We start from the raw sequence: 24987 nt of genomic DNA, 5'->3' as shown, positions 1-24987 counted from the left end.
ACCAGCAAATCCAGCACTCTAATCCTATTTGGACTGTGCTTTCCCATTGGAACCTAAAGCAGATACCCCACTCCCAGCTCCCACTCCAGTAACACCTGGAGACCGTGACTGGTTTTCCAGCCTGAGACACAGCTCCTCAGAAGAACTGTGATGCTAATAAGCACTATCAAGCTGTGGCCACTATCCCCATTATGGAATTACTGAGCACTTTGCCAGGAGAATCCCAGCTCAGGCAGGGGGTCCACGGTCAGCCTGCAGCTGGCAGCACCAAACATGGTACCAAGTGTGTGGTGCAGACAGGACTGCTGCCTGCAGCCACAGGCACCGGTGTGAGGTGCTCAGCTGGCATACTTCAGTCTACAAGCAGCTCCAAAATTACCTCAGCTTCTGCTCCTCAAGAATTTGTTTCTCTTTATGCACGAAGTACAGTTTCCCCACCTGTAATAGCACAGGCCTACTACAGAACTGTGAGATTCTTGGCTAAGTAATTAACATTTCCACTGAAGTGAATGAAACCAGAACCATTTATGAGGCAACTCCTAATCAGAGCCCATATATTACACATTATACCAACTCTGTCATCCTGAAGACATTAAGTCTACCTCCAAAAGATACTGAACACTCTCCCTCAAGCCAAACCTCTGAAAAAGGAACCACTATGTAGAGAAGCCAAGAGAGGCCACTTAGGCCCTTTCACTCTGTAAACACACTTTACTGGGACATTTGCAAGTACAGCTCTCATCTTTCAGACTCAAAACATTATCATCACCCTGTTCTGCTGGTTTTTTCCTTAAAGATTGAGACCTACTTCTCAGTCTGAAATTTCTAAAAACTGCAAAGCCATACATTACTTAGGGAAACAACAGCAGCTGAATTACCTTGATTTCGTGAAGAATTTTTCTGCTGTCAGATATCTAAAAAAGCTTCCTTTTATACAGCAACATAACCTGCCATTTGTCAATAGTACACACAACATTCAAAATCAGGCCTAAGTGAGATGCATTCACTACTTACAGTTTCCTCTATGCAGGAATGAGTTGTGTTTCCAAAAGCCTGATTTACAAACATGCAAGAACAAAAAATTACCAGGTGAGCACAATGTGCATTTCATATGTGTAACTTATCATTTGTCATAAGCACCTGAATGAAAGGCTCCTCACACAACTTGTTGCACATAATTCAAAAATATGTCCAACATCTAAAGGGGTGGCCAGGTGACAAAGGAGCATCTCAAACATTTGGATGAACTCAAAATAGAACACTGCTTTGGCATTAAAGACATAAAAAGTGAAACCCCCAGAAATAATACTTTTGTGTCATTAGTAAGTGCTGAATTTACCCTTACAGAAATGCTGGAGAACACCTTTCAAATATGCTGAGAGACCAAAATAAACCAAAACTTCAGTTTTATACATGAAGACTCCAGACTTCTGAAAATCCCTAAAGGATGCACAACAAAGCTATATATAAAAATACAAAATATCCCTTAAAATTGCCTTGTGTCATGAGCAAGTCTTCATATGTCCAACAATTAAAAAAAAACCAAAACCCTATCTTTATAAATAAAAAGAAAAAAATTTAAAATGTTGCCATCCACCTCCATGATAGGAGTTGGACTTTGATGATCCTTGTGGGTGCCTTCCAATTCAGGATGTTCTATGATTCTATACCCACCATCCAAGACTCATTTCATTTTAATCCTAGAAATTCAAATGGTACTCTACTCACATAGGTGGTAGCACTCAGGTCATTTGATCCAGTAAAGTTGGCAGGTTTGTTCTTTTCAGTAGTCTTGATTTATTGGAGGGGAAAGAAAAAAACAAAAAACACATCAATAAAACCACCATACAAACTTATTAGCAGGTAATCACTGATATTTTTTTCTCCATGTGTTTTACAAAGAGTGCTGATCTGGTTGTCTTTTCAGTGCTACTGAATAAATGTTGAAATAGAATTGCACCCCATGTAGGTGTATTAAACATATATGCACACACAAGCTGCAAAAAGGTTAAAATTTACTTATTTTCTAACTGGGGGTAAAGGTTTACATTATGGCTATGTTAATTTAGCAGCTATCGGGCACAAACATGTGGTTTTGTCTCACCCCCCAGTTTCACAGCTGCTGTTCCTGTTTTCTTTCAGTCTGTCTCTAGTGGTGTTCACATGACACCACTGTGAGTCAATTCAAGGACCTAAGCCAGCAGAAAAAAACACCCTATGAAAGAAAATTAAGCATTTTCTGCAGTATTGCTTTCAGAATGAACTCCCCATGGAATCAGAAGAATGGCGAGGCAAACAAACACTTGGGATCAGGAGGACATCAGTTTTAGTAGTTAACTATCAGTTAAATTGAACTGTTAACACACAGCTTGTATAAATAAAAAAACCAGCACAGTTATTCAAATGTACATGCCCCAGGTGCAATATAATATTCAAACTAAATTTAAAAGACAGATGCCATTTCCACCTTACTCCAGCAGTACCTATCCTCGATGCCTTTGCTTTTAGAAGAGAGCCAAGTTATACTCTTCCCTCCCTCATCCACATTACTACCTGTGAGTGCAAATACCACAGTGAACTGCTTAAAGTGCTGCCTGCCATGCCAAACATTTAAAACCACATTAAAATAGGAAAACATCTTAGTGATGAGGGTTACAATCAAGAGCTGTTATGTGTCATCTTGAAAACAAGAAAAGTTTGTAGAACTGAAGTCTATCACTTGTACTTTCAGTTCCACAAACTAGGAGCTTTTCTTTTTAATGCTTTTACTTGCACTATCCCTGTGCAAATCAACTCATGTTGTAAATCAGGCATTAGAAAAAGCAGCAAAAACTGGTACTTGATGAAAAGAATGCAAGAAATTACTTAAACTGTGGATTTTACAATAAGTTCATCAATTAATGTGATTACTTACCAAGTTAAAAATGGCTATAGTCAGCAAGGCAGCTATAGTGATGACTGCTAACGGCAGCCTAAGTAAAGGCATTGTTTCCACCTTTTCTGAGACAGCACACAGATGGCGCAGGAGAGGCCACTGATCTGAGCAGCACTTCTGTAAACACAATTCATTCCTTTCAGTAACAGGGATAACACTTTAATGCAGGGGAAGAAATATTTCTAAATATAAAGTTGACCTTTTTTCTGCAGGAGAGTGTCAAGAGCCTTCACTGGAATTCTAATTTAGAACTTTGAATCTCCTCATTCAGAGTCAATGTCTAACACCTTTCCCCAATTAAAAATAGAGACAATGTTTCCTTTCTTCAAAGGGGTTGGGTGCTAAATTTTTTCTGAATTTGTGCTTTAAAAATACAGAATTATGATCTGTTTGAAAGTTCTAGAGAAAAGTTAATAAAAATGCAGTAAAAATTTTGTTGGTTTTTTTTAGTTATAGAGCTATAATATTATATTTGGAACTACATTTTCAGATTAATAAATCAAAACTAACCCTACACAGTCTCCATTCCTGTGTCATCCCTATGTCATCCAATTGTAGCTATAGACAAAATCATCCAGTAAGCATGTAATTTTAATGACTGCAAACATTATTCCATTATTTGGCTACACCAAAACACTCCCAGCATAAAACTCAAGTCTGATGCAACTGCAGTCCTGGAATTTTCCATTTTCTCCGTGTGTTTCTACATGTGTAGGAAAAACACATGAATGCATATACACACACCCCTCTCTCTCTACAGACATATATGCAAAAATTCATGTTTATACATATATAAATACCATACATACATAAAATCCATAAATCTGTCTAACCATACAATTAAATGAGTCAAAAATCTTTATCCCATGTCCTGAGTGCAATTTTCTCTTATTTTTTTCTTTCCTCTTTACACAGCTTGACTGTGGCTCTGTAAGAGACTCTTTCCCTGGAGAGCTCCATCCCCTCTCTGGGTGCTGCAGTGCAGTGGTGCTGCATGTCCTTGCTCTGGCACAGTGTAGGTTTGGTGAGTGCAAGGAACATTCTGGAATCCCTTCCCTCTCCCCACCCCGCTCCCAGGTAGTTCTTGAACTGAGAAGGACTTTTTTTTTTTTTTACTCTGTATTCATTGAACTCCTCATCACTATGGGCTCTCCCTGTCACTATATATTCTTAAACAGTAATTGCCTGTGTTTAATAATGCAAAGAAAAAGGAACTACAAGTGCAAACTGTCCCAATTGATGTAATGGTGAATTTGGAATTCTAACAGACATGAATTTGTTGCCAATAAATTATTCATAAGTTTGTAATTTTCATTACACTTCATAAATTATTATGAAAACTGATCTTCTGTTCCAACTTATTTCAATATTGTTGCCAGCATACAGAATAACAGTACTTATAACCAAAATTACTATTAATGACAAACATAAAAATAAAAATACATTTTAAAAAACCAATCCCATGTCCTCCCTCCTACCCATCTATTTTTGCACTCAAATAATTCTGAATTACTGTGAGAATTTTCAGACATGAAAATCTGTTTCAGACAATGGAATCTTCTGGTAACCTGAGGTTCAAGACTCCTGTAACTATTATTGAAATTACTAAAATTTCATCAGCCTAAAAGACAGACCAAGTTGCTGAAATATATCCATTCACTTTTGAAAACAGGAAGTGTTTTTTAAAAGTAAACTTACCAGACACTTCTCAGCAAAGCACACAAACAAAATAAGCGCAATGATGACTGCAACAACTCCAAAGGAAATTCCCAGTTCTGCAGTTCTAAACAGAAGAAGAAAGCACTAAAAAACCCAAGTTTAAAAACCCAAGTTTATGATTTTTGTTCAAATAGACTGAATAACTGTAACATCACACAGGTTATGGTTGCTCTGTTGCACAATCACTGCTTTAAGAGATTCTGCTCCTGATGGCCTGAGCCACTGCCCTGTGCATAAACCACATGGAAACTGCACTGCAATAGCCATGAAAAACAAACATACACTTCAGAATTATCCATCATCTGCTTTCTTGGAGGTGTGACTAGCAGCTCAAAGTTTCCTCCTTGTAGCTCTACAGAAAAGGATCACTGAGCACTGTTTAACCAGCTAAATCCCATTTTCCTACTGCTCAATGTCTTTACAATCAACTGTTCTTACAAAATTGTATTTCTTACTTAACTGACCTCCTCCCTGTGTGTATAAGCAATCAAAATATTAAAGAAGTATTTCTATCTTATTTTCATACTAATATCTTGGCTCTTATGCCAACAACATGAATGCAATCCTTTATCATGGGGTAAATTAATGTATGTTTCTTAAATTTAACCCCTCAGGAACTCCAAAAAGTTCCAAGCACATGAGGTTCACTTTAGCTGTTGGTTAATTTGAATTATCAATTATTAAAATACCAGCACTTACTTTGGCATGATAAGCATCTGGATCAGAAATATACAGAGGAACACAAAGCTGGCACACACGAAGTAACTCTTGAGTTTTAGAATAGGAATGGTGCGATACTGAAACACAGAGAACAAAGCATCAGGGTCATTTCAGGGGTGTTTTTTCTTAATTTTATTACATTCTTGTGATGACACATATATACAATTTTATACTGCATTATTAAAAATACACTAAAACAGAACAAAAGACCACCACCAAAAAAACATAATCACTTGAACATCATTCAAGAAAAACAGCCTAGGCCAAAGGATAATTTCCAAATTTCCAACCTAGAGGAAAATCCAGGCAATATGTAAAACAGCTCTCCATAGATGCCCGTGGTCAAAATCCTTATCAAGAAAGGACATACACAGAAGTAAACTAAAGTGTACATACAAATCTACACCAGTAACTACATCCACAGCAGAGAACATTTAACAGCAGTTATTCAAACAGAAAAGCTACACTGCACCTAATAAATACCAGCATTATATCTGCAATGAAACAGCCACAGAAAACAAAGTGTTTTCATTATGGATGCAGAAATATGGTTTTTTTCTTTCCTTCTTTAAATCTCATTACTTTTGAGAGAAGTAGTTTATATAAAAAAATCAAACTCCCACTAACTCCCTTATGGCAAGAATTTGACCACAGATTAGAGACAATCTTGTTTAAGCTCAGAATTTGCATTCTCAAGGAAGAATGACCAGTTCAAACGACTCCTGAAACCTGCTTTCCATTAGTTACCAGAAACCTCTTAGGATGTGCAGTCACCTCCTGAATCCAGTTTCAGAATGAAAAGTTTCAAACATATTCTTATGCTGCTCTGAAGGGTAAAACAAAGACCAGGAAGGATTATTTTGCTCTTACCAACCTCTTTTTCAAGACCAGGTTCTGCAAAGATCAGTGAGAATCCACAGAAGTCATCTGACCTGCCACACCATGGCCTGCAGCCAGAGAGAGACAGGGGTTAGCAGGAGCACACAGGGGCCAAGGACAGGACATAAAATCATCGCTGCACCTGAGACCCCACAGCCACTCTCAACACACGTCTGATGCTTCTGCAAGGGCTTTATGTTTCAGAGCAGAACAAAGCAGTAAAAATATAATGTTTTTACTCATCTGGCAGGCAGATCCACAACACTCACAGACAGCAGCATCTGCCAGCTACATGAAAAATGTAGCTCCAAACCTTCCTGAAGGCTGACAAATAGGAAAGCTTAACAGCAGATTTTAGAGAGGGCTCATGGCCCCCAAAAGCTTCCCCTAAATAATATCAGACTCCTATCAGGAATACCTGAGGTACAGCCTTCCTAGAATTTAGATGGAAGAAAGAGTTTTTCTTCTTCAATTCAGTGTTTTAAGAATTTGTTAGGAATTTAAATATTGTATTTTAAATTAAAACAAAACAACAAAAAAAAAAAAAGAAAATCCAAACCACCACCACTGCTTTTAAATGCAAATGTACTGCCAAAGGAATTACCTGCCCCTGACAGACCATTTGCCTTCAGTGGACCAGACACTAAAGCAACTTTATTACCCACAAAACTGTTTTGACTTTATATGTAGTTTTTCGTTCAGGAGAGCACCCCATCTCATAACACTTCTTGCTTTAATTAAGAAAACATTGAACAGAAAGACTGATCACTGGCTTCTTGCTAAATAATGCAGTAACACTCTCATATTCAAATTAAATAATAAAATAGAAACTAAATAAAAACAAAGACCAAAAAAAGGGCAAGACAAAAATCCTGATAGCTTTATACTAATATTTTATATCTAGGCTTAAATTGAGAATGCAGGTTAATCTCAAAGAAAAGATGAAGAATAAATTAAAGTACTGCATACGTAGTTGAACTGAGGCCTTCAATGGTTGACATCATTTCATCATAAATATCTTCCTCTATCCTTCCCTTCTGAGATGAATTTCTGGGGATGAAATGAAGTCTGTGTGACAAACGCTGCTCAGAAACAATGGGTACAGAGCACACTTTCTCAGCACACAGTGGGTCAAGCCTCCAGCAAAAGGTTAAACCAGAATGCTCCAAACTAATTAAAAAATACACCCATGAGTACTTTATTTCTCTAGTAACCAAAATCATACATTTTTCAAGACAACGTTTTGACAAACTGAGGAAACGTTCCACAAGTGCAAATCAGCTCCACATTTAACTCAGTGCTACAGGTTTGACAATTCTTATCACATTGTAATGGCAAACATTAACAACACCAACCAAACCCAAATCTTTCCACTGCTCTTTAGGGCTCTCTCTTCCCAATTCCCTCTCACCGTGCTGCAGCCCAGCAAGCAAAATGGAATCTGAATGACTGGAGGGACAGTAAGACAAGAGGCTCCCTTTAGAGACTACTAACAATAACAAACATCAGCTGAGAAATCTTCTAAAGGCCAAAGATTTAGCTTAACCTTTCTAAGGCAGGACTACCATACACACAGTGATTAATCAACCAAATGATCACATCCTTACAGCACACTGAACTGCAAGAGGAGCACAGGAGCACAAAAAAAAAAAAAAAAAAAAAAAAAAAAAAAAAAAAAAAAAAAAACTTGACAAACCTATCAGAAGTTCTCTGGCGCCCAGTAGAACACAAGGGTATTTCCTAAATAAAATAGGAATTAAGAATAAGTTACACACTCTTTGAATAGCAAACAACTATGGGAAACAAACATCAAGAAACTTCCAATATAATTTTTATTCAGAAATAAAAGAAATCAAGAACCATTCTCAAACAGAAATGTTGCTAAAAATCAATCATTTCCAGCAATGTTTTCTGCTTTAACAAGTGAGAAGTGAGTGTTTTCTGACAAAAAAAGATAGTTAGATCTTCCCTCCCATTTTTCTATACACAACAAAATAATTAAGCATGCACCAGCAGAGGCGAGCAGACTGGAAACTACTTCCACGCATCTGAATGGATGGATGGATGCTTAAATTAAAAGTTGCTACAGCTGTGGCTCCAGGACCACACCTGAAAGCATGCACATCTACTTCCAGCTTTCAGGAAGGGGTGATGGAAGGAAAATTTAATTTTCTTATATTTTAAAATCTTAAAAACCTTAAGAATTCTTGAACTTAAAATTTCTTTACTGATAAAATCCAGTTGCCAGGAGAGCATGGAGGGACTACTTACTTTCTATACATTTCAATTAAATATTGAGTGCATCTATCCGTTTTTGTTTGTTTGTTTTTGTTTGTTTGTTTGTTTTTACAAAACCGCATGCACCAGGCAGGATCTCAAGATGGAAAAATAATAGGGAAAATAGATAGTTTTACTTTGAAGATATGGCATGGTTATGGTATGCTAGAGAGCTTGGCAGTGTGAGAATGGTGACGTTCTGACAGAAGATGTTGCACAGGCACCCCCTCAGTTGAGTTGTGCGCACACTGAACACCAAGGCTAAGAGCAGACATGCAGCCACTCTAGTCAGGGGCAGAGTTTCACAGTGCAGGCACAGAGCAGTTTGCAGCTGCAGGCTGCCGATCACCACTGGAGCTGACCTTCCTCCGCCGGCCCTGCGAGCCGGAGGAGTCGCTGCTGACGCTCTCGCGGTGGCTCAGGTGGGCGAAGGGCCGCGCCGCTCCCCAGGACTCCAGGTAGCGCGTCATCCGCACGGACGCGCGCATCTTCAGCCCGTCGTTCACTCGGGTTTTGGGGAGGTGATTGCTTGATAGGCATTGCTTGGACTGGCAGAAAGAAAACAGGCTCATGGACAAAAGAGAAATTCAGACAAATAACACACAGAGCTTCAGTATTTTGTAGAGTAGTTTAAGACTAGAAAAATCTCACTGTTTTGTAGGGCTCTGAACACATCAGCAACATGTCGGCCAACCTCAATTCCTTTATCGCGTTTAATTAAGGTGAGCAAAGCAAATCACAGCACACACAATGAATTGCTTCAGCTGCCTTTACCAGTCTCGGCTTGCAACACTGCAACAGTCAAACTTCCAGGTTTACGTACAGTGACGCAAGGGCTCGCAGGATCTCACAAACAGGTACAGTTCCCTTGCAGTCAGCACTACAGCAGGGAAAAAGGTGCCAAACTCCTGAGCTGGGGTGTATCAAAACAGTGGTTAGAAGATAGATCCCACAAATTACAGACTCCACAGGAGATTATATCTCTGTGTCTCGGGTGCTGAGTCAGGCAGTACAGACAGGGTGTACAGCAATACCCTTGCAGAACTACAGGGAAGCTAAAACTACAGAATAAACCAAGACATCAATGACTGACAATTCTCTAACATTTCACAGGTATCTTCAAGGGAGCAGAGACCATTCTAATAGACATAGGTCCTCATTCTGAGAATATGTGCTGTGTGCAACTGTGGGGGGGGGAAATTCTTGCTAATTAGAAGTGGCTCTATGCTGTTCCTTCCTGTAGAGATCAGGAAGGAAAGAAGTTTCTCATCTGCATTTTTTTTTCATTTGAAACATTTTACTCATCAACCACAAGCCAATTCAAAATAGCAATATTCCAATGTTTGTAGTTAACAAGCTCTAAAGGAGCAACTCACAGCTGCTAACTTCACACTCTGAATAGAAGGTGAATCTTAATTTTTAAATAGAGAGGAAGACATCTGATACTATTTTACAAGGAATATTTTAGCTGGAAGTGGCCACATAGTACAGGTACTCTTTCATTCCTTCATCTTCATCTTTTGAGACACTTCACACAAATACATAGTCAAATATGTGTTTTTACTCTGAGTGGGTCACATAAGAGGTTTCAGCATAACACTTACTACCTTCAATGCAATAGGCATGTCATAAAAAAACAGGATGTGCTTTCAGATCTGAACTCCCAAATCCAGGCTACTCAGGTGATTCACACCAATCTTTAATTCTGTTCCTGAATGAAAAATCTGTATGCACCACAGAAACCTATGTACTTACGTGTGTATATACTTGAATAAGTATATATTAAAAACAAATACATACCCTTGGATCGACCACTAAGTAGGTTTTGATATTCATGGATTCAAGGTAAGGATCCCTCAGGTGTCCATTCCCTTCTTCTACTTCATAAGCTTTGCCTAGGTGATTTAATGTTGCTTCAGTGATGTGCACACGGCTGAGAAGGGGAGAAAGAACAAGAGACCCAAACACTCACAGAAAGGTCACATTAAGCATTTCATTTACATTTCAATGGCCCCTGCTGACATTTCTGCTTTTCAGACATCCCCTGCTTTGGCAGCCAACTGAAAAATCCTGCCAGTACTTAAAATTATATTTGCAATCTTTTACTATAGTACATCATTCATAGCAAGCGTGCTAAAAAACACTTCCCATAATGAGATAGTATTGGTATAAAATTAAATTGAAATAAGCAGGGAAGTAAATGAAACAAGAAGAAATGTGAACAAAGGAGATCTGATGACTCACAAGACAGGCAGGCTCACAGGCAGGTTGTGAGAGCTGCAGGGAAAACCCATGAACAAAACACAAGCAAGGACTGCTTTGTGCTAGGGTGGGGGAGACACAAAGTCTGGGAAAAGAAAGCTGGGGAAGATTTTTTGTTAACTCTGAGGAGAAGTCTGAAAGTCTGCTTTTTCTGACTGAAAAAATCTGAGGAAAAGGCAACACAGCAATAGCAACAACGCACTTCTGAGAAGAGCAGCCAGTATTTTTCTGTACCTATTCACACTTCCACTTAAATGTTATTTCACTCAGTATCACAAATAATGTATTTCCACATAAGTTAAGAGCAATATCTTTCCATATAATTTCTCAACAAGAGACTGGAGAGAGTTCGTAAACTAGCATTGCTTAAGTTCTACTTTCTCACTGTTCATCTTCCCATGCTTTTCTCACTTTTCTTTGGCACAGAGGGGTTAGACACTGTCCTACAATCCATTAGCTCAGGACGGGGAAAAGCAAAATTCCAGAATGGAAACTGGCAGTGTGCAGCACTGCTGCCTAACTACAGAGAGCAAGGGACTCACTGTTCCATCCACCTCTCCTTCCTAAAGCTGGACATAGGTTTGCATGAACATAATGTGTCTAAGACCTGAAAACTACTGGCTGTAGCTTCTAAGAAGGAAGAATAAAAACTTTCTCAGTACTTTTCAAGCCAACAGTAAGAGCTGAATTGCAGAAGGTGCTTTCATTTGTTTACTGGCAGTTTTCTAAAAAAAAATTTAAAAATTGTTACTTTGACTACACACTTTTGCAATTAAGGTGAACCTTCAAATCTGAAATTTTTAACTTTGCTCTAAAGCATAATTTTCTTACACAGATACTGGGGTATTCTGGGTGATGTCTGTGCCCTGAGCCTTAAAACACAGCCATGCGCTGCAGCAAGTTTCCTGTGCTTTTCCCTTTACTCCAAAAAGCAGAACATTTGTTCACTACCCACCGATTTGCATTTTAGCAGGCTTCCTCTCCCCTCTCCCTCAAATCACACACTGCCTGAGGACATTTCCGATCTTACTGCAAACTTCTCTTCCAATTAGATGCCAGCGATCTCCCAGCAGTTACTAATTGCTCACTGGATTCCAGGATAAGCACATAACCAAGAGCTGCTCTCCCAGGCAAGCTGGAGCACGCACTGCTGCCCTTGCCATGGCAGGACAGAACACCCAGCACACTGTGCCCAGTTTCCTGTGCTGACAGCAGAATAACACGTGCTGAGCTTTCAGGCATTTACACATTAGAGAGAATTGGTCATAAATGCATTTTTAGTTTTGGTTTTATGCTACTCCTTTCTGCTTTAGTAGTGTATTACACTTGTTACGAATGTAAGTAATTTTTAAAATCACAAGGAAGATGAACAAGGTTACTCTGACACTGGACAGAAAATACTTTGAAAGCTAGAAATTTTCCTGCATCCCTTCAAAAGTCTTTAGAATTCCTTCATTTAGAGAAACTCAAAATAGATATGATTCCTATTTTAAACAAAACCTCTGGCTGGCTCCTAATGACAAAACTGCTTCCAAAGGAGCAGGACTAGCTAACATTGGGATGATGAATCCCCAAAAAATAACTCCTTGCAGGGCAGGAAAAAAATAACACTTGCATAGTGAATAATACCCCTTCCACCCTGGCAGGCTCAGTCTTCCACAAGTGGAAGGTGTTTCCTCTGGCCAGTTTTGAAACACAAGTTGAGTGATACTACACAGCTATACGTAGAGGAAGTAATAAGAAAAATGTTTCCGGATCAGCATGACAATCTAAACCAGCTTAATTCTTTACCAGCTTATCAACTATAAACCTGACAACCATACACGAATAATTAGAGTTTTCAAGATTAGGCAAAGGTCCTAAACGTGACTAACAAAGTGTGGTTTTGTGTCATATTCAGAGTAATGCTGTTTGTTTTACCAACAAAAGAAACTTTACAACTCTGTATTCTTGTTTAATCACGCTGAATCAACACACTAAACCCTTCAGCCTGGCTGCTGGTGTAACTGTTAACCAAGCTCCAAGTAGTTTTCTTTCTGTTTCAGTCACCAATGCAATAAAGTATTTTGATATTCATAACCTATTATCACTTAATAAACCACTTTAATTTTTAAATTACAAGCATACAAGCATACAGACCTAAAAGTTGTCTGAGGTACAGAAATAATAAGAAAAGCTATAATGTCACTGGTTAGAAACACTTACTAAAATAAACCAATTTGCATAGACTACCACAACACAAAAAAAAAAAAAAATCATGGTCTGATTTGGGCATGAAAAAAGGAACAGACCCATAATGGCCTTTTTTAGTGCAAACTACCAAAATAAGAAAGAAAAAATAGAGGGTTTTCTTAGATTAATTCTAATCCTTAAATTTAATTTAGAAAACAGGAAAAAAGTATACTTTCCTAAACAAAGAAAATGCAAATGTTGGTGGTTTTGAAAAACGTTTATATCTGTTCTTTTCAAGGAGTGTCTTTAAAAGGCTACAAGAGACCTTTAAGGTCTCTTGTAGCCTTTTAAAGACACTCCTTGAAAAGACCTTTAAGGTCTCTTGTAGCCCCAATCCTTGTATCACTGAGCAGCACATGGCAAGTCATATTCCTGCTCAGCCTCAATCCTCCCATTCAGCACCACTCCCTTCCTTTCCTTCTGCCCATGGCAAATGCACAACAAACAACAGCTCCAGACTCTCCTTCCTGGGATACTCCCCATCAGGATGCATTTGAATTTGAGTTGTTTGTGGGGTTTGGGTGGTGGGAGTGGTGAACACAGAGCTGATATAAATCAAGTGGAACTGATCAATGCATTAGCAGAAACACTGGGTAAAGACAGCTTGGCCTTGTTGACCTAAGGAGCACAACTGTTCTTTAACTGAATTCACAAACGTAGAATTATCCCTGTGTACAGCATGGATTAACTAAGTCAACATAACGCACATTTCTCCCACGAAGGGAAGGTCAAGAAGCAGTCTCTTGCCTAAGAATAGAATTTAATAGCTCATTGAAAACGCAATCAGAAAATACTACCATTTTATAGCTCCACTACATACACATCTGTCCTGTTTCCACCACCCACGGTGAGGATGTGTGCCACGGCACAGTGACAGACCCTGGGCCGTGCCAGCCCGGCCCCGCACGGAGGGGCCCCCGCTCACCCCGGCACGCCGGCGGACTCCATGCGGTTGGCCAGGGACACGTCGTGCGACCACACGTCGTACTGCCACTTCCTCAGGCCGATCACCCCGCACAGCACGTTCCCGGAGTGGATCCCAACCCTCATGTTGATGTCCACGCCCGTGGCTTCTCTCACCTGCCTGGGGAGGCATCGGGGGTTAGACCAGACTTGTCATTTTATCTCCTCCTCCTGCTAAGGGTTAGTCTCATCATATACTTGGTGCAAAGGCAAGACAGACTTATGATTAGAGCTATGCAACTACAGCTCATAAATACACTTGGAATGTTGGCAAGAAAACTAATTAATTCAACTAGTTTAAGCAATTAATTCAACTTAATTCAATATCTGCACAGTATCTATATTTTAAACAGCCTTCTCTGTAACACTTACTTTATTGCTTCGCACATGTCGAGCCCCATTTTAACACAGTTCCTGGCATGAACTGGTAAAGACACGGGCAGGCCTGAGACACAGTAGTAACAGTCTCCCAGGATCTTTATTCTCATGCATTCATTCTCCTGCAAAATGACAGCAAACATTTTTAATAGGAAAAAATTAACTGCAAGTAGGCTAACAGCTCCAAAGGTTCTGGTTTGAGAAAGTCAGGCTTTGTTCAATCCTTGTTGAAACAAAGCTTACTTCTTTTTCCCCACGTCTGAATGCCTTGACATTGCTCACTGGAGAGGACAAAAATGACCACTTGAAGCATTTCTGAAATAAAACCATCTTGTTAGTTTCTCGCCTTTTTCTTGAACCGTGTGAAATTGAAAAAACTATAAATAAAATAAAATCTTCGCAGGATTTACCATCTAAAAGATGAAATCTACTTCTCTATCTTTTAATCTTTATCTGAATTATGGGCAGTTTTCCCTCTATTTTTACATGGCAGCCTCATAAGTAACAATGTGAGGTGTCACAAAACCTCCCAACACTGAGGGAAAACTTAGAAATTCAGGTGCCCAACCTAGTAGTTGTGCAGATGCAAAACAGGTTTTTTTTTGCTATTTCAAACATGACTGAAGAGAAAGCTGGGACACACTACAGGCTTGCTATTGCTAGTAAAAACCCCACAATACTAAATGGTAGCAAAGCAATTTTTCCTAACTGTGCAACAGAGGATACTGCTGCCAATGACTGGCAGGAGAGAGCGATAAGTCTCTGATACTGTCTTTTGTGAACACTTTACTGAAGAATTTTAACTACAAAGGTTGCAAGAAAGCCAGGGCTAATTCTGCAAGGCTCTGTAATGTTTGACTGACAAGCAGAGATGGCTTAATTTGGGCCAGCCAATAGCTCCAGCTGTTCAACACTACCTGCTGTGGGAACACGGTTCCTAAATCAACTCCAAAATCAGCCCAAATATGTGGCAATTTCCCAAACTGAGCTGTTCTCCCTGATCAGTTAAAGCCTTTAGGGAACATCCATCAGTCTCCAAATCTTAATCCATCCCATGGTTCTGAGCAGTGCCACAAGTGACAAGCTCAGAGGGATCAGCAGGGAAAACCAGCCCTGGATTAGAGCTGCTGCACTTCAGCATCCAGCTCAGTGTCCATCAATTTTATTAGCTAAATTGGAGCTTGCAGTATTTGTACTTTATGGAAAAGATGACAGAATACTCCCTGGCAGAACAAAAATAGTGCAAAAAGCAGGAACCTCTTCTCACAGCTCAACCACAAAGTTGCAAAAGACCTTGACTCACTAAATCCAGACATTACAGTGCAATTCACATACAGCAGTGAGAAATTAAAACACATCACTCAAAATCTAGATTTTTTTCTATTTTTGTATCTGCAGAACAGTTACAAAACCTGACCAAATGTGTTTAACCTCAGCTTCTACTTCAGCAGTAAAAGAAATTTTGCCATTTGACAACTAAGATGACATAACTTACTCTTTTATAGCTGCTTCACAACAATACAACTGCAACAGATATAGTATAACTTATTTGTCAGTACTTAAACACTTAACAGCAATTGAATTCAGATGAATGCAAAAATTAGCCATGTCACTTAGTCAAAAGTGTTACTAGCACCTTAGTCAGGTTTTAAGCAGTGGTGTATTTAAGAATTGATTCAATTATATCCACAATGGTTTAATTTCACTCCTCTGGTACATTAATAATTTTAGAGTTTTTCAATTTTTTCTGACAATTTTTTTGGATTTCACAAACACAACACACAAACATGGAGGTGTCCCTATAATGTGATTACAGTCCCTATAATGTGAGCAATAAAAACCTGAGTTTGTGATTACTGCTGCAAAAAATTAACCTGAAGCAGCACCTGCAAGTGGTAACAATTCCTGCCAGGCTGAAGGGTCAGTATTGAGGACATGTCTTAATAGGGACTATTTTAAACGACTCCCCAGTCTTGCACTCTTTTATAAGTATCCATTAGTAACAGGAAGCTTTCTTTAGTTCACTCCTGAGCTGAAGAACTCAGCCTCTAAATTAATGAACTTAATTGTGTGTCTGAGTTCTCCATTTATGGAGTCAAACAAACCTTTCAGCTGCACACAGCAAAGCTCCTCAGTGGAGTTCGTACACAGAACCTCCTACAGCCCTGCTGCAATCACTTACCACCATCAGACAATTTCCTAAATGATACAGATAAACCTCCACACCCAAGAACTGGAATTACAGTAGCAACTTGCTACATTTCCCATTTTTTATTTACATTTTGTTTTAATGTGATTTTGCCAGTTAGCTTTAAAGCAAAAGCAGTCTTGCCTTCCTGACTTGAGGACTAACACCCAGCTGCCTCCTATTGTGCAAAAAGACTCCTTTTTCCAAAGGCCTTTATCCTACAGCACAAACTGTAAACGTACCTTTGCAATCTGATCAAACTTTCCAAAGAGTTCATTCAGCATCACTACAAGTTCCTTAGGAGAGCAGTCACTGGCAAGGCGAGTGAATCCTACGATGTCTGCATAAAGAATGCTAGACAAGAGCAAAGGGAAAAAGTAGGGAAAGTGAAATATAAAGATACATCAATTCCACAGTCAGCATTACTATTGAAATGCACTTCACAGAAAACACCTCTCTCCTCTTTGGGAAACAACTCCAGCAAAAAGGGTTCAAGTATCTCCCCTGATTCAAAAGACAGCTCACCAGTTCAACACGCATTATCTTCCCATAGCAGAAAAGAAGCTCACTTCAGCCTCACAGTCTGCCTTCAAATTTTAATTTCACCAGACCATATGTACTGATAAGAATCAGAAGTTTATATCAATACAATTATTTCTAGGGCTTCCACTTACCTAACATTTTGGTGCCTTTTTACATATAGGCTGTGGAAGTTGTTGTCATGCATCTGCCTGTTATCATTAGTTTCCTTCAGTCGCTCAATGATTGCCAGCTTCATTTCCATAGAGATATGAGCAGGCAGGATGGATAAAAGCAAATTTTCCTAAAAAAAGGGGGGGGGGGAGGAATAATTGTGCAAAATTATTAACACAGTAAGTTTGAAACTGTAGAATTCTACTGACTGCAAGAAGGCATAAAAAAAACCAAAACAAAAATGTCTTTATTCAAATAGTTTTTGAGTAACGCATATCAGGTTTTCCAGAAGACATTTTTACATTGCTATTCTCCAAATTATTGATTTCACAATTATGTTTCATATTTTTTCTTTTGTTCCTTGTGGCCTAGTTGTGACATTCCATTGTAACCATGAAACACACACACAAAAAAATGTCAATATTCAGTACTACATTTTCTAGATAAATTACATTTTATTTTGTCCCCTGATGTAAGTGTTATGTTGGCACTGTCTGATAAAGGTTCTGTAAAAGCTTATGTTTTGTACCTAACAATCTATTCAGTATTAAAAACGTTTGTAAATTCTCAAATGCTGGAAAAGCAGCAACAGATATAAAAGTGTCAGCTGCATGCTGCTCTAGCTAAACTGAAGCAATGCCACTGAAGTGAAGTCTTTTGAACTGAAGGAGAAACAGACTCCTCCAAACCCACTTCCATTGTTTGACTATTCAGGGCACCGTTTTACACTGGCTCTCACTCAAAAGCCCATTCTTCAAAGAAGACCCTGGTAAGTTGCTAGGCAGAAGAGGATGACAAAAAGAGAATACTTTGAGTGAGGAAGGGCTCTCCCACCGCAGAGATGGAAATGTTGTGTGGAGCAGCTACAAGCAGGAACTTTTTCAGACAATATCAACAGCAAGATTAACACATTGTGCAGCCAAGTAAAATGCTAAAGGCTGTCCCCTGGGACCAAGTCCTTGTCCCCTTTCCCTTACTACCCAATGCAGCCATGTGCAGGGAGCAGTGAGCTGCCAGGGTTATATAAACAGTGCCTGCCCCCGAGAAGAAATACCCTGGGATCACAGTGGGAAGTGACAGTCCTTGAGCATCAAGTACTCGTCTATGCAAGGTATAGGCAGCAGTTTAGCTTGAGACTGATCCCAGAACTAGAGACACCTCCTTTCCCTCACCTACTGTTTTGGTACTAGGAGAGTCAGCCCTGGGAAAGAACTTAAACTGACAGCCGAATCCCAGGGAATATAACAGGGCCACTGGGAGGCTGACACATCACACAGATTTCAAGGAAGCAGCGAGGAACCCTGAACTGCAGTCCTCACATCTTTTTCACAGACAAGTGGGTGGCAGAAAGGATACTCAGAATTGCCTGACAAATTGCAACATGGATGAAAAGAAAGCTCTCCATAGACTTAAGCACATTTACACTTCAAACAAGCAACCATTACAAAAAACAATCCCAAACCCAAAATCCTGAACACCTATGGAAGTGAGCACATTGCCCAGGAAATGAGAGCACACTGCCTGCCTAAGGTGATCAGAGGCTTCCCCGGCAGCTGCGTGGGGAAATTCTGCCAGGGCTTTCATGTAGATTTGTCATCTCAGCTCACAAGATTAGCATCAGAGAACAGATCGCACTAGCAGTGTGGCATTTTCTTCTTCCCAGGTTGATCAGGTCAGTCACTTTTCAGCCCCCTTTTTTTATCTAATAACTGGTGGGCAGAGAACACGATAGACATCAGCCTTTTAGAGCACTTCTTAACCCTATTTCGGCCAGGAAAGTTGCCTCAGTTTCAGCTTTGGTATCTCTATAAACCTTCCTCAGTAAGAAATTGATGCTTGTTATTCTTTGAATACCACTGGAGTGTATGGAAACAAATATTTTAATCTATTATATGATTTCCTTTTCTCCCTTCACATCCAATATTCTCCTTTTAGCAAAGGAAAAACAGTTTGTGAGACAATAAAATATAAGAACAAATAATACTTTAGAATTCAATGCAAAAAAATGTGACCAAGCAAACCATAAAACTGACTGCTAAAATTACCTTACAAGTAATTTCAGAGCATTAAGGGTATGTCTTCAAGTTATCTTAAGCCAGTCCCAGGAACAGTTTATTCTAGGAAAAAAGGAACTAAAAATGACTGGCAATTACATTCCTGTTACAAATACTGTGATTTTCATGTAGACAAGCCCCAGAAAACAGCTTCCTCCCTTTAACTTCCTTCTTTTGTTACAAATGCCACAACTTTTATTTTTGACACTAGGTGGGTATCTCAAAGATTGGACCAAGCCTTTCAACATGGATTAGTCACCAACCTTATGAAGTTATGAAGACGTTGGAAGTGAAAACAAGCAATTCATAACATGAACTAGCTCACTCACTTGTTGCCTCTTTTCAATCTTCAGTTTCATTCGGACCTGAATGCACTTTAAGGTGTATCTGTACAAATCCCATGAAGCAACCTGCATTTGGCGTTTGTGAAATGCACCCATGAAGTTGCCACAAAGGAAAATTACAGCATTGGCAAGGAGCTGCACAAGAAGAAAAATATTTACCTACTGCAGGGCAGTCATTGATACTTCACTAACACACATATTAGTCCCATAAAACACAATCAATCCCAGACCGTGTCTCATTTCCTCTTACCCCATCCCATAACAAAGCACTGTTGCTATTACCCAGGATGGACCTGGCAGATGTAATTTAACTTTCACAGTCACATAATGAAACAGAAAATGCTATGATATCATTTAACATTTATTTGCAGGCACCAGTGTTTGGTTTGTGGAAAACCAGTGCACAAACTCCTGCTTCAGCATGCTGTGTGGAACCTGGCACACCTGCACGGAATGAGCTGGGGTGCTCCTGTGAACACACCCTGTTAATGAGTGTTGGGAGCCCTGAACGCAGCAGGCTGCACTCCCAGGCCCTCTGACACCCCAGGGCAGCACTGGCCCTTTTGATCCACCCTGTGGGCAGTGCCTAATGAAGGCAGGTAGACCCACCTGAAAGAGCACAGGTTGGGAAGAATGACTGTGACTAAGCTAGGCATATTTTTAACAACTTAGTTTAAAAATTAATATAACAACCTTGCTTTATCCACTTAGGTCAGAAAAACAAAGTTGCACTGTAGATTTAAAAATTTGCAATTTTACAAAAAGCCCAAAGGTTTTTGGGCCCAAGATCCAAATCCACAAACTTGAAGCATCAATGGAACTTTTCTAAATAGCATAGTTATGCCAAAAGCAAAGGGTACCTTGACTAGAGTATTTCATTATGCAACCAAGTTATTTCCTTACCTGAAATGGAATGGGTTCCTTATTTCCTTGAGATGTCGCACTTACCACAGTTAAAACAACAATATGGGAGAGAGCAGAAACAACACTAATTATGACAGCACCTCTCATCCCAAAGGGTAACATGGTATAAACTGTGAAGATTATAAACAGGAAGAATGGCACCTTTGGAAAGAAAAAGAAAAAAAAAAAAATAATCACACATACCTCTTATTAGGTAAATCCCAAAAACCACTACAGAAACAGGAGCAAAGCAGTAGGATTCTTGCTCAATTTCAGGCTGAACAATTAAATATTGATGTCTCAAAACATAGTTAAAACCATAAGGACAGTGGTAGTTCTAAGAGTTTTGAGGGATTAACAGCTATAGGCTCATAGACAAGATAGGTTAACATGACATATCACCTATAATTTTTTCACTTGTCCTTGCCCTTTATCCTGAACTTATCCTTTACAGCTGGAGATGCACTTTGGATGCACTTTGTACTCACACATCAGGAACAGTGTGTTGCAAGGGTAGCAATACTGAATAGAATCAAATTTCTCACCTGTTGGAAGATATTTTTCTAATTTTAACATCACCCAGTCACATGTGTATGTTTGCTTTGTGCTTGATAAAAACCAAAAATCCAACCAATACTTCCTGGTCCTCCCACAAGAGAATAACCTTTATTACCACTAACCACGTATTTAGCCACACACATTTTATAAAATGCAGAACTGAACTGGTCCAGATCAGTGTGTAAAACTTAAATTCATATTTATAGACTTGTTACAACTGTCAGCTTATAAATATATAAATATAAATATGGAAAGTAACTACCCTGATCAGAGGAATATATTGCAGCATTCCTGGCTCAGCTCCATCTCATCACAGCAACTAAATTGTGCCATTCCAGACAAGAGCTTCCTTCGAGGAAGTCTCAAGGTCCCGTCTGCCCTTAAATATTTTTCCAGACTAGTTAGTTTGACTGGGACAGCAATAATCAGATGAACATGCAAATAAAATTTTCATCCAATAAAAATATTTTTCCTTCTGTATCTTACTACTTTAGCTGCAGTAAAACCATTTTTCTGCCATATTTGCAACCCCCATCACACAATGTTCTGAATGCTGTGTTTTATAAGCACAAGCAAAGGATGGAAAAACAAGGGCCATACCTCCATTTAAACAAAATAAATAAACACTAGCTTTAATTAGTGATAAATTCTTAACTTGAGGTGAAAATCTGAAATAAAATTATCCACTTTCAGAGTAGGGCATCCTCATATTTTAGACTTAAAATCAATATGAATGAATTACTACCACATGACGACACCACATTGGCTTGTAGCACTGAAAGCAGCAAAACCAAATCTTGCTTTGTTACATATTTACATTTATAGTTAAGAGCAATACATTTGGGGGTGGGGGGTGTTCCTAAGATAATAGGCATTTCCTTAAGTTAAAAAATACTGAAGAGCAACTGCAAATGTACAGTGCTGGATTAAGGCCATAATGCAAATCAGATTTTGGTTGTTTAACTGGTAATTTCTATTTTTATTTAAATAAAGAAGGGAAGGGGCAGAGTTCATAAAACAAGATAAAAAGTCATTTTTATTTAATTAAAACTCTTCTGCTTGCATTATGAGCTCTTAGGAGGAGTTTCCTACAAATTATGATATTTTTGGCTTCATGAAATCATCCATCTTCTGATCAGAGATAGCAAGCAATGAAGTTTAGCCACACCCAGCAATGCCAGGATGTGTCATTAATCCTTATTGTTCACTTCACCTCTCCCACTGACTTAAAAACCTGCTCCCTAGGGCACACCCAGCTCTGGAGTCCTTTGTACATTTTTTGAACACCTCTTTGCCCCAAATTAACTAACAAATCAAGTATTATTAACAAAAAATTGTTAAAAAAAAAGTATTATTAACAAACAAAAAAAAAATATATATTAATTCATAGTAAATAAGATTTAGTAAAATTCCTAAATAAAAATTACAACTTAAAGATGCAATTCCCACATAAGTTTATGCAATTATTCAATTTTTTCACCGAAACGTATTTTTACTATAATACAGAATACCAACTAAATTTTACTGCAACAAATCAGCAAAGCCAGTTTTTAAAAGTTAACCTAAATCTCAGAAGAGTTATTACACAGTTATAACATTCTGAAAGACTGAAGCACACAAACACATCCACAAGTGAACACCAGTCCTATGCAAGTACCTGAATGAACACAACATACACACCTGTTCCCACAGCTGATAATCACTTCCTTTTTCAAAAAGGGAAACATATCCCACCGTGAGGAAGCAGACCCAAACCATCACCCCAAACAGCGCCAGCCACCTGCGGAACAGGGACTCCATGCACAGCAGCAAGTACATGGCTGCAAACACGGCCAGGGCAGCGCACACGGCGATGATGAAGGCAAGGTGGGAATGAGCTTCCTGCAAAAGCACAACAAACACTTACAGCTGGTCCAAATGTCCCCTTCAGAAAAATGAAAAATGCATCTATACTGCCCTGGAAACAGCTTGGATACCTTCAAAATAAGTTAACCTGGGTTTTTAAGTAGACTAGCTGTGGCAGCATGAACACTTTCTGATAGTCACACATACAGAGCTAATATAATAAATACTATTATAGATACTCATTCTTCCCCAGTTTCACTGCTATTATTTTCCAAACTAGCTTAGAATGCAATCCCCAAACCACTAAGTTCTAATTACAATGTAGCTATAATGCAGGTGTACCCAAAGAAACGTATTTAGAGTTTAAACTTTGCTAAAGAGGAGTGTAACAGTGGTCTAAGTTTCACAGAGGATAAATAGTTAAAAATAGTGTTGGTCCTTTTTTTCCCTTCCTAAGAAATAAAAGGTAAAAGGGATACAAGTGCAATTGGTAAGATTTGCTTTGCTGCTGAAGGGAGACTTGAAGACCCTTTATCATGAAGCACAGGGTTTGGAAAATAGAGTTAAAAGGCAATGAAGGATTATAACAGCTAGTTTACTGCCTTTTTACATTATCTTTAAATTAACTCCTCTTCTTTCCAGCTGTCAGCTGGGCTTGTACAACACCAAATTTGTTTACAGAAAATCAAATCACACTACATAATAAAAAAATCTTTAAGCTGCATCTTTTTCTATGCCTACAGGACCATTGCTCTTTGCTAACTAAATATTGATTCCACTGATCAGCCATTGTACTGGGAGGTTCCTGCTGTGTTTTTATTAAAACAAAAAAAAAAATTAAAAAAGGAAATGAACATCTACAAATAGCTGAAGAAAAAAAAACCACTTCAGGAATAACCTGATGAAAAACCAACAAGTCATATGAGAAATGCATGACATTTTAACTTCTGTTCTTGTTCCTTCATTGGCCCCTTTTGTACTTGCCATCATAGCTAGCATTCAATACAGATTAGGATTTGTTCCTAATGTATAGAAAGGAAAAACAATCCTTATAGCAATTGTGCAGGTGCCTGACAAGCTCTCCTCTCTTCCCATCCTTTCAAAAACATACACAGTAATACATGCACAGTTACTTGATATCTTTCAGCACTGCAACTTTGATGCTGTGTGGCTCAAAACATTATATAGCCAAAAACGTTTAGTCTGCTGTCAGAGCAACTCCTTATCCTCTCTGCAAACACTGAACACACACAAAAGAAGTTTACTCACAGCAGTAACAAAGAAGATTATAATAAGAGTAGTCCAGAAGAGGATGGCAATGAAGAGCAGCAGCAGCAGGAGGGGATGCTGCTGGCTGGTGTAGCGGTACTTCTCGTAGAGCGGGTCTGATATCCTGCCGTCATCGCTCTCGTTGAAGAAGTATTTCCCTTTAGCTGGCATCTTCTCCCAGGCTGGCTGCTGCTATTTCTCTCAGTTCCCAGAGCACACAATGACACAGCTGAAGCCACTGCTTCAAAGAGAAGTTTTGTCGTTTGGCTGCTGCCTCTGTGATCTTCAGGCACACCGAGTAACCCACGTTCTCTGATTTTACTTCTCATGAGCATCAACTTCAGATTTCCAATGCAATCAAAAGCAAGAATTAGCCTCCCCAAAACCGCAGACAATTCATCATCAGCACTAAGCATGAAGCTCCAGATCAACTTCCATTGGTGCAGACAGGTGTTTTTGGCATGAGGTTTTTTTAATTATTACTTTGCAAGTTTCAAACTCCTTTCCATAAGCTTCAATCTCACTTCCTGTGATGAATCCTGCAGAGACAGGATTAGTAAATTCATAGTTAATCATACACAATGTTCCCCAGGAGGGAGGGAATAAAAACAGTTGATTCCTTAAACTTTCCTTGAACTTTCTACCTGCATGCTGTGACCAGTGAGCAAAAGCTGCGTGCTGCTGGTGGGTGGGAGCCCAGGAGCCTTAAGCGTGGGCAGCGCTGCCCACCAGAGCTCACCAGAGACTGCTCTGCTCACCTGGCTCTGG

General features: G+C 39.1%; 1 protein-coding gene across 1 annotated transcript in view; it reads right to left on the bottom strand.

Annotated features, from left to right (window-relative positions):
* The window catches only part of ADCY7 (adenylate cyclase 7), a 32916-nt gene extending 8297 nt beyond the window's left edge, over window positions 1–24619 (bottom strand). Inside the window, exons 1-18 of the mRNA XM_053987443.1 lie at window positions 24220–24619; window positions 22786–22986; window positions 20548–20709; window positions 19630–19779; window positions 17228–17376; window positions 16796–16907; window positions 14360–14487; window positions 13950–14108; window positions 10331–10463; window positions 8893–9078; window positions 7950–7993; window positions 7223–7303; window positions 6249–6321; window positions 5354–5451; window positions 4634–4718; window positions 2915–3052; window positions 1719–1791; window positions 1015–1067 (exon numbers count right to left, since the gene is read on the bottom strand). Of these exons, the coding sequence (XP_053843418.1) occupies window positions 1015–1067; window positions 1719–1791; window positions 2915–3052; window positions 4634–4718; window positions 5354–5451; window positions 6249–6321; window positions 7223–7303; window positions 7950–7993; window positions 8893–9078; window positions 10331–10463; window positions 13950–14108; window positions 14360–14487; window positions 16796–16907; window positions 17228–17376; window positions 19630–19779; window positions 20548–20709; window positions 22786–22986; window positions 24220–24390 (2196 nt within the window). The 5' untranslated portion in view covers window positions 24391–24619. The remainder of the gene's footprint in view (window positions 1–1014; window positions 1068–1718; window positions 1792–2914; window positions 3053–4633; window positions 4719–5353; window positions 5452–6248; window positions 6322–7222; window positions 7304–7949; window positions 7994–8892; window positions 9079–10330; window positions 10464–13949; window positions 14109–14359; window positions 14488–16795; window positions 16908–17227; window positions 17377–19629; window positions 19780–20547; window positions 20710–22785; window positions 22987–24219) is intronic.
* Window positions 24620–24987: the final 368 nt, after the last annotated feature.

Source organism: Vidua macroura, chromosome 11 (assembly GCF_024509145.1).
Source record: "Vidua macroura isolate BioBank_ID:100142 chromosome 11, ASM2450914v1, whole genome shotgun sequence".
Taxonomy (NCBI): domain Eukaryota; kingdom Metazoa; phylum Chordata; class Aves; order Passeriformes; family Viduidae; genus Vidua; species Vidua macroura.
Note: the sequence above shows the minus strand (reverse complement) of the source record. Positions and strands in the feature narration are given on the sequence as shown.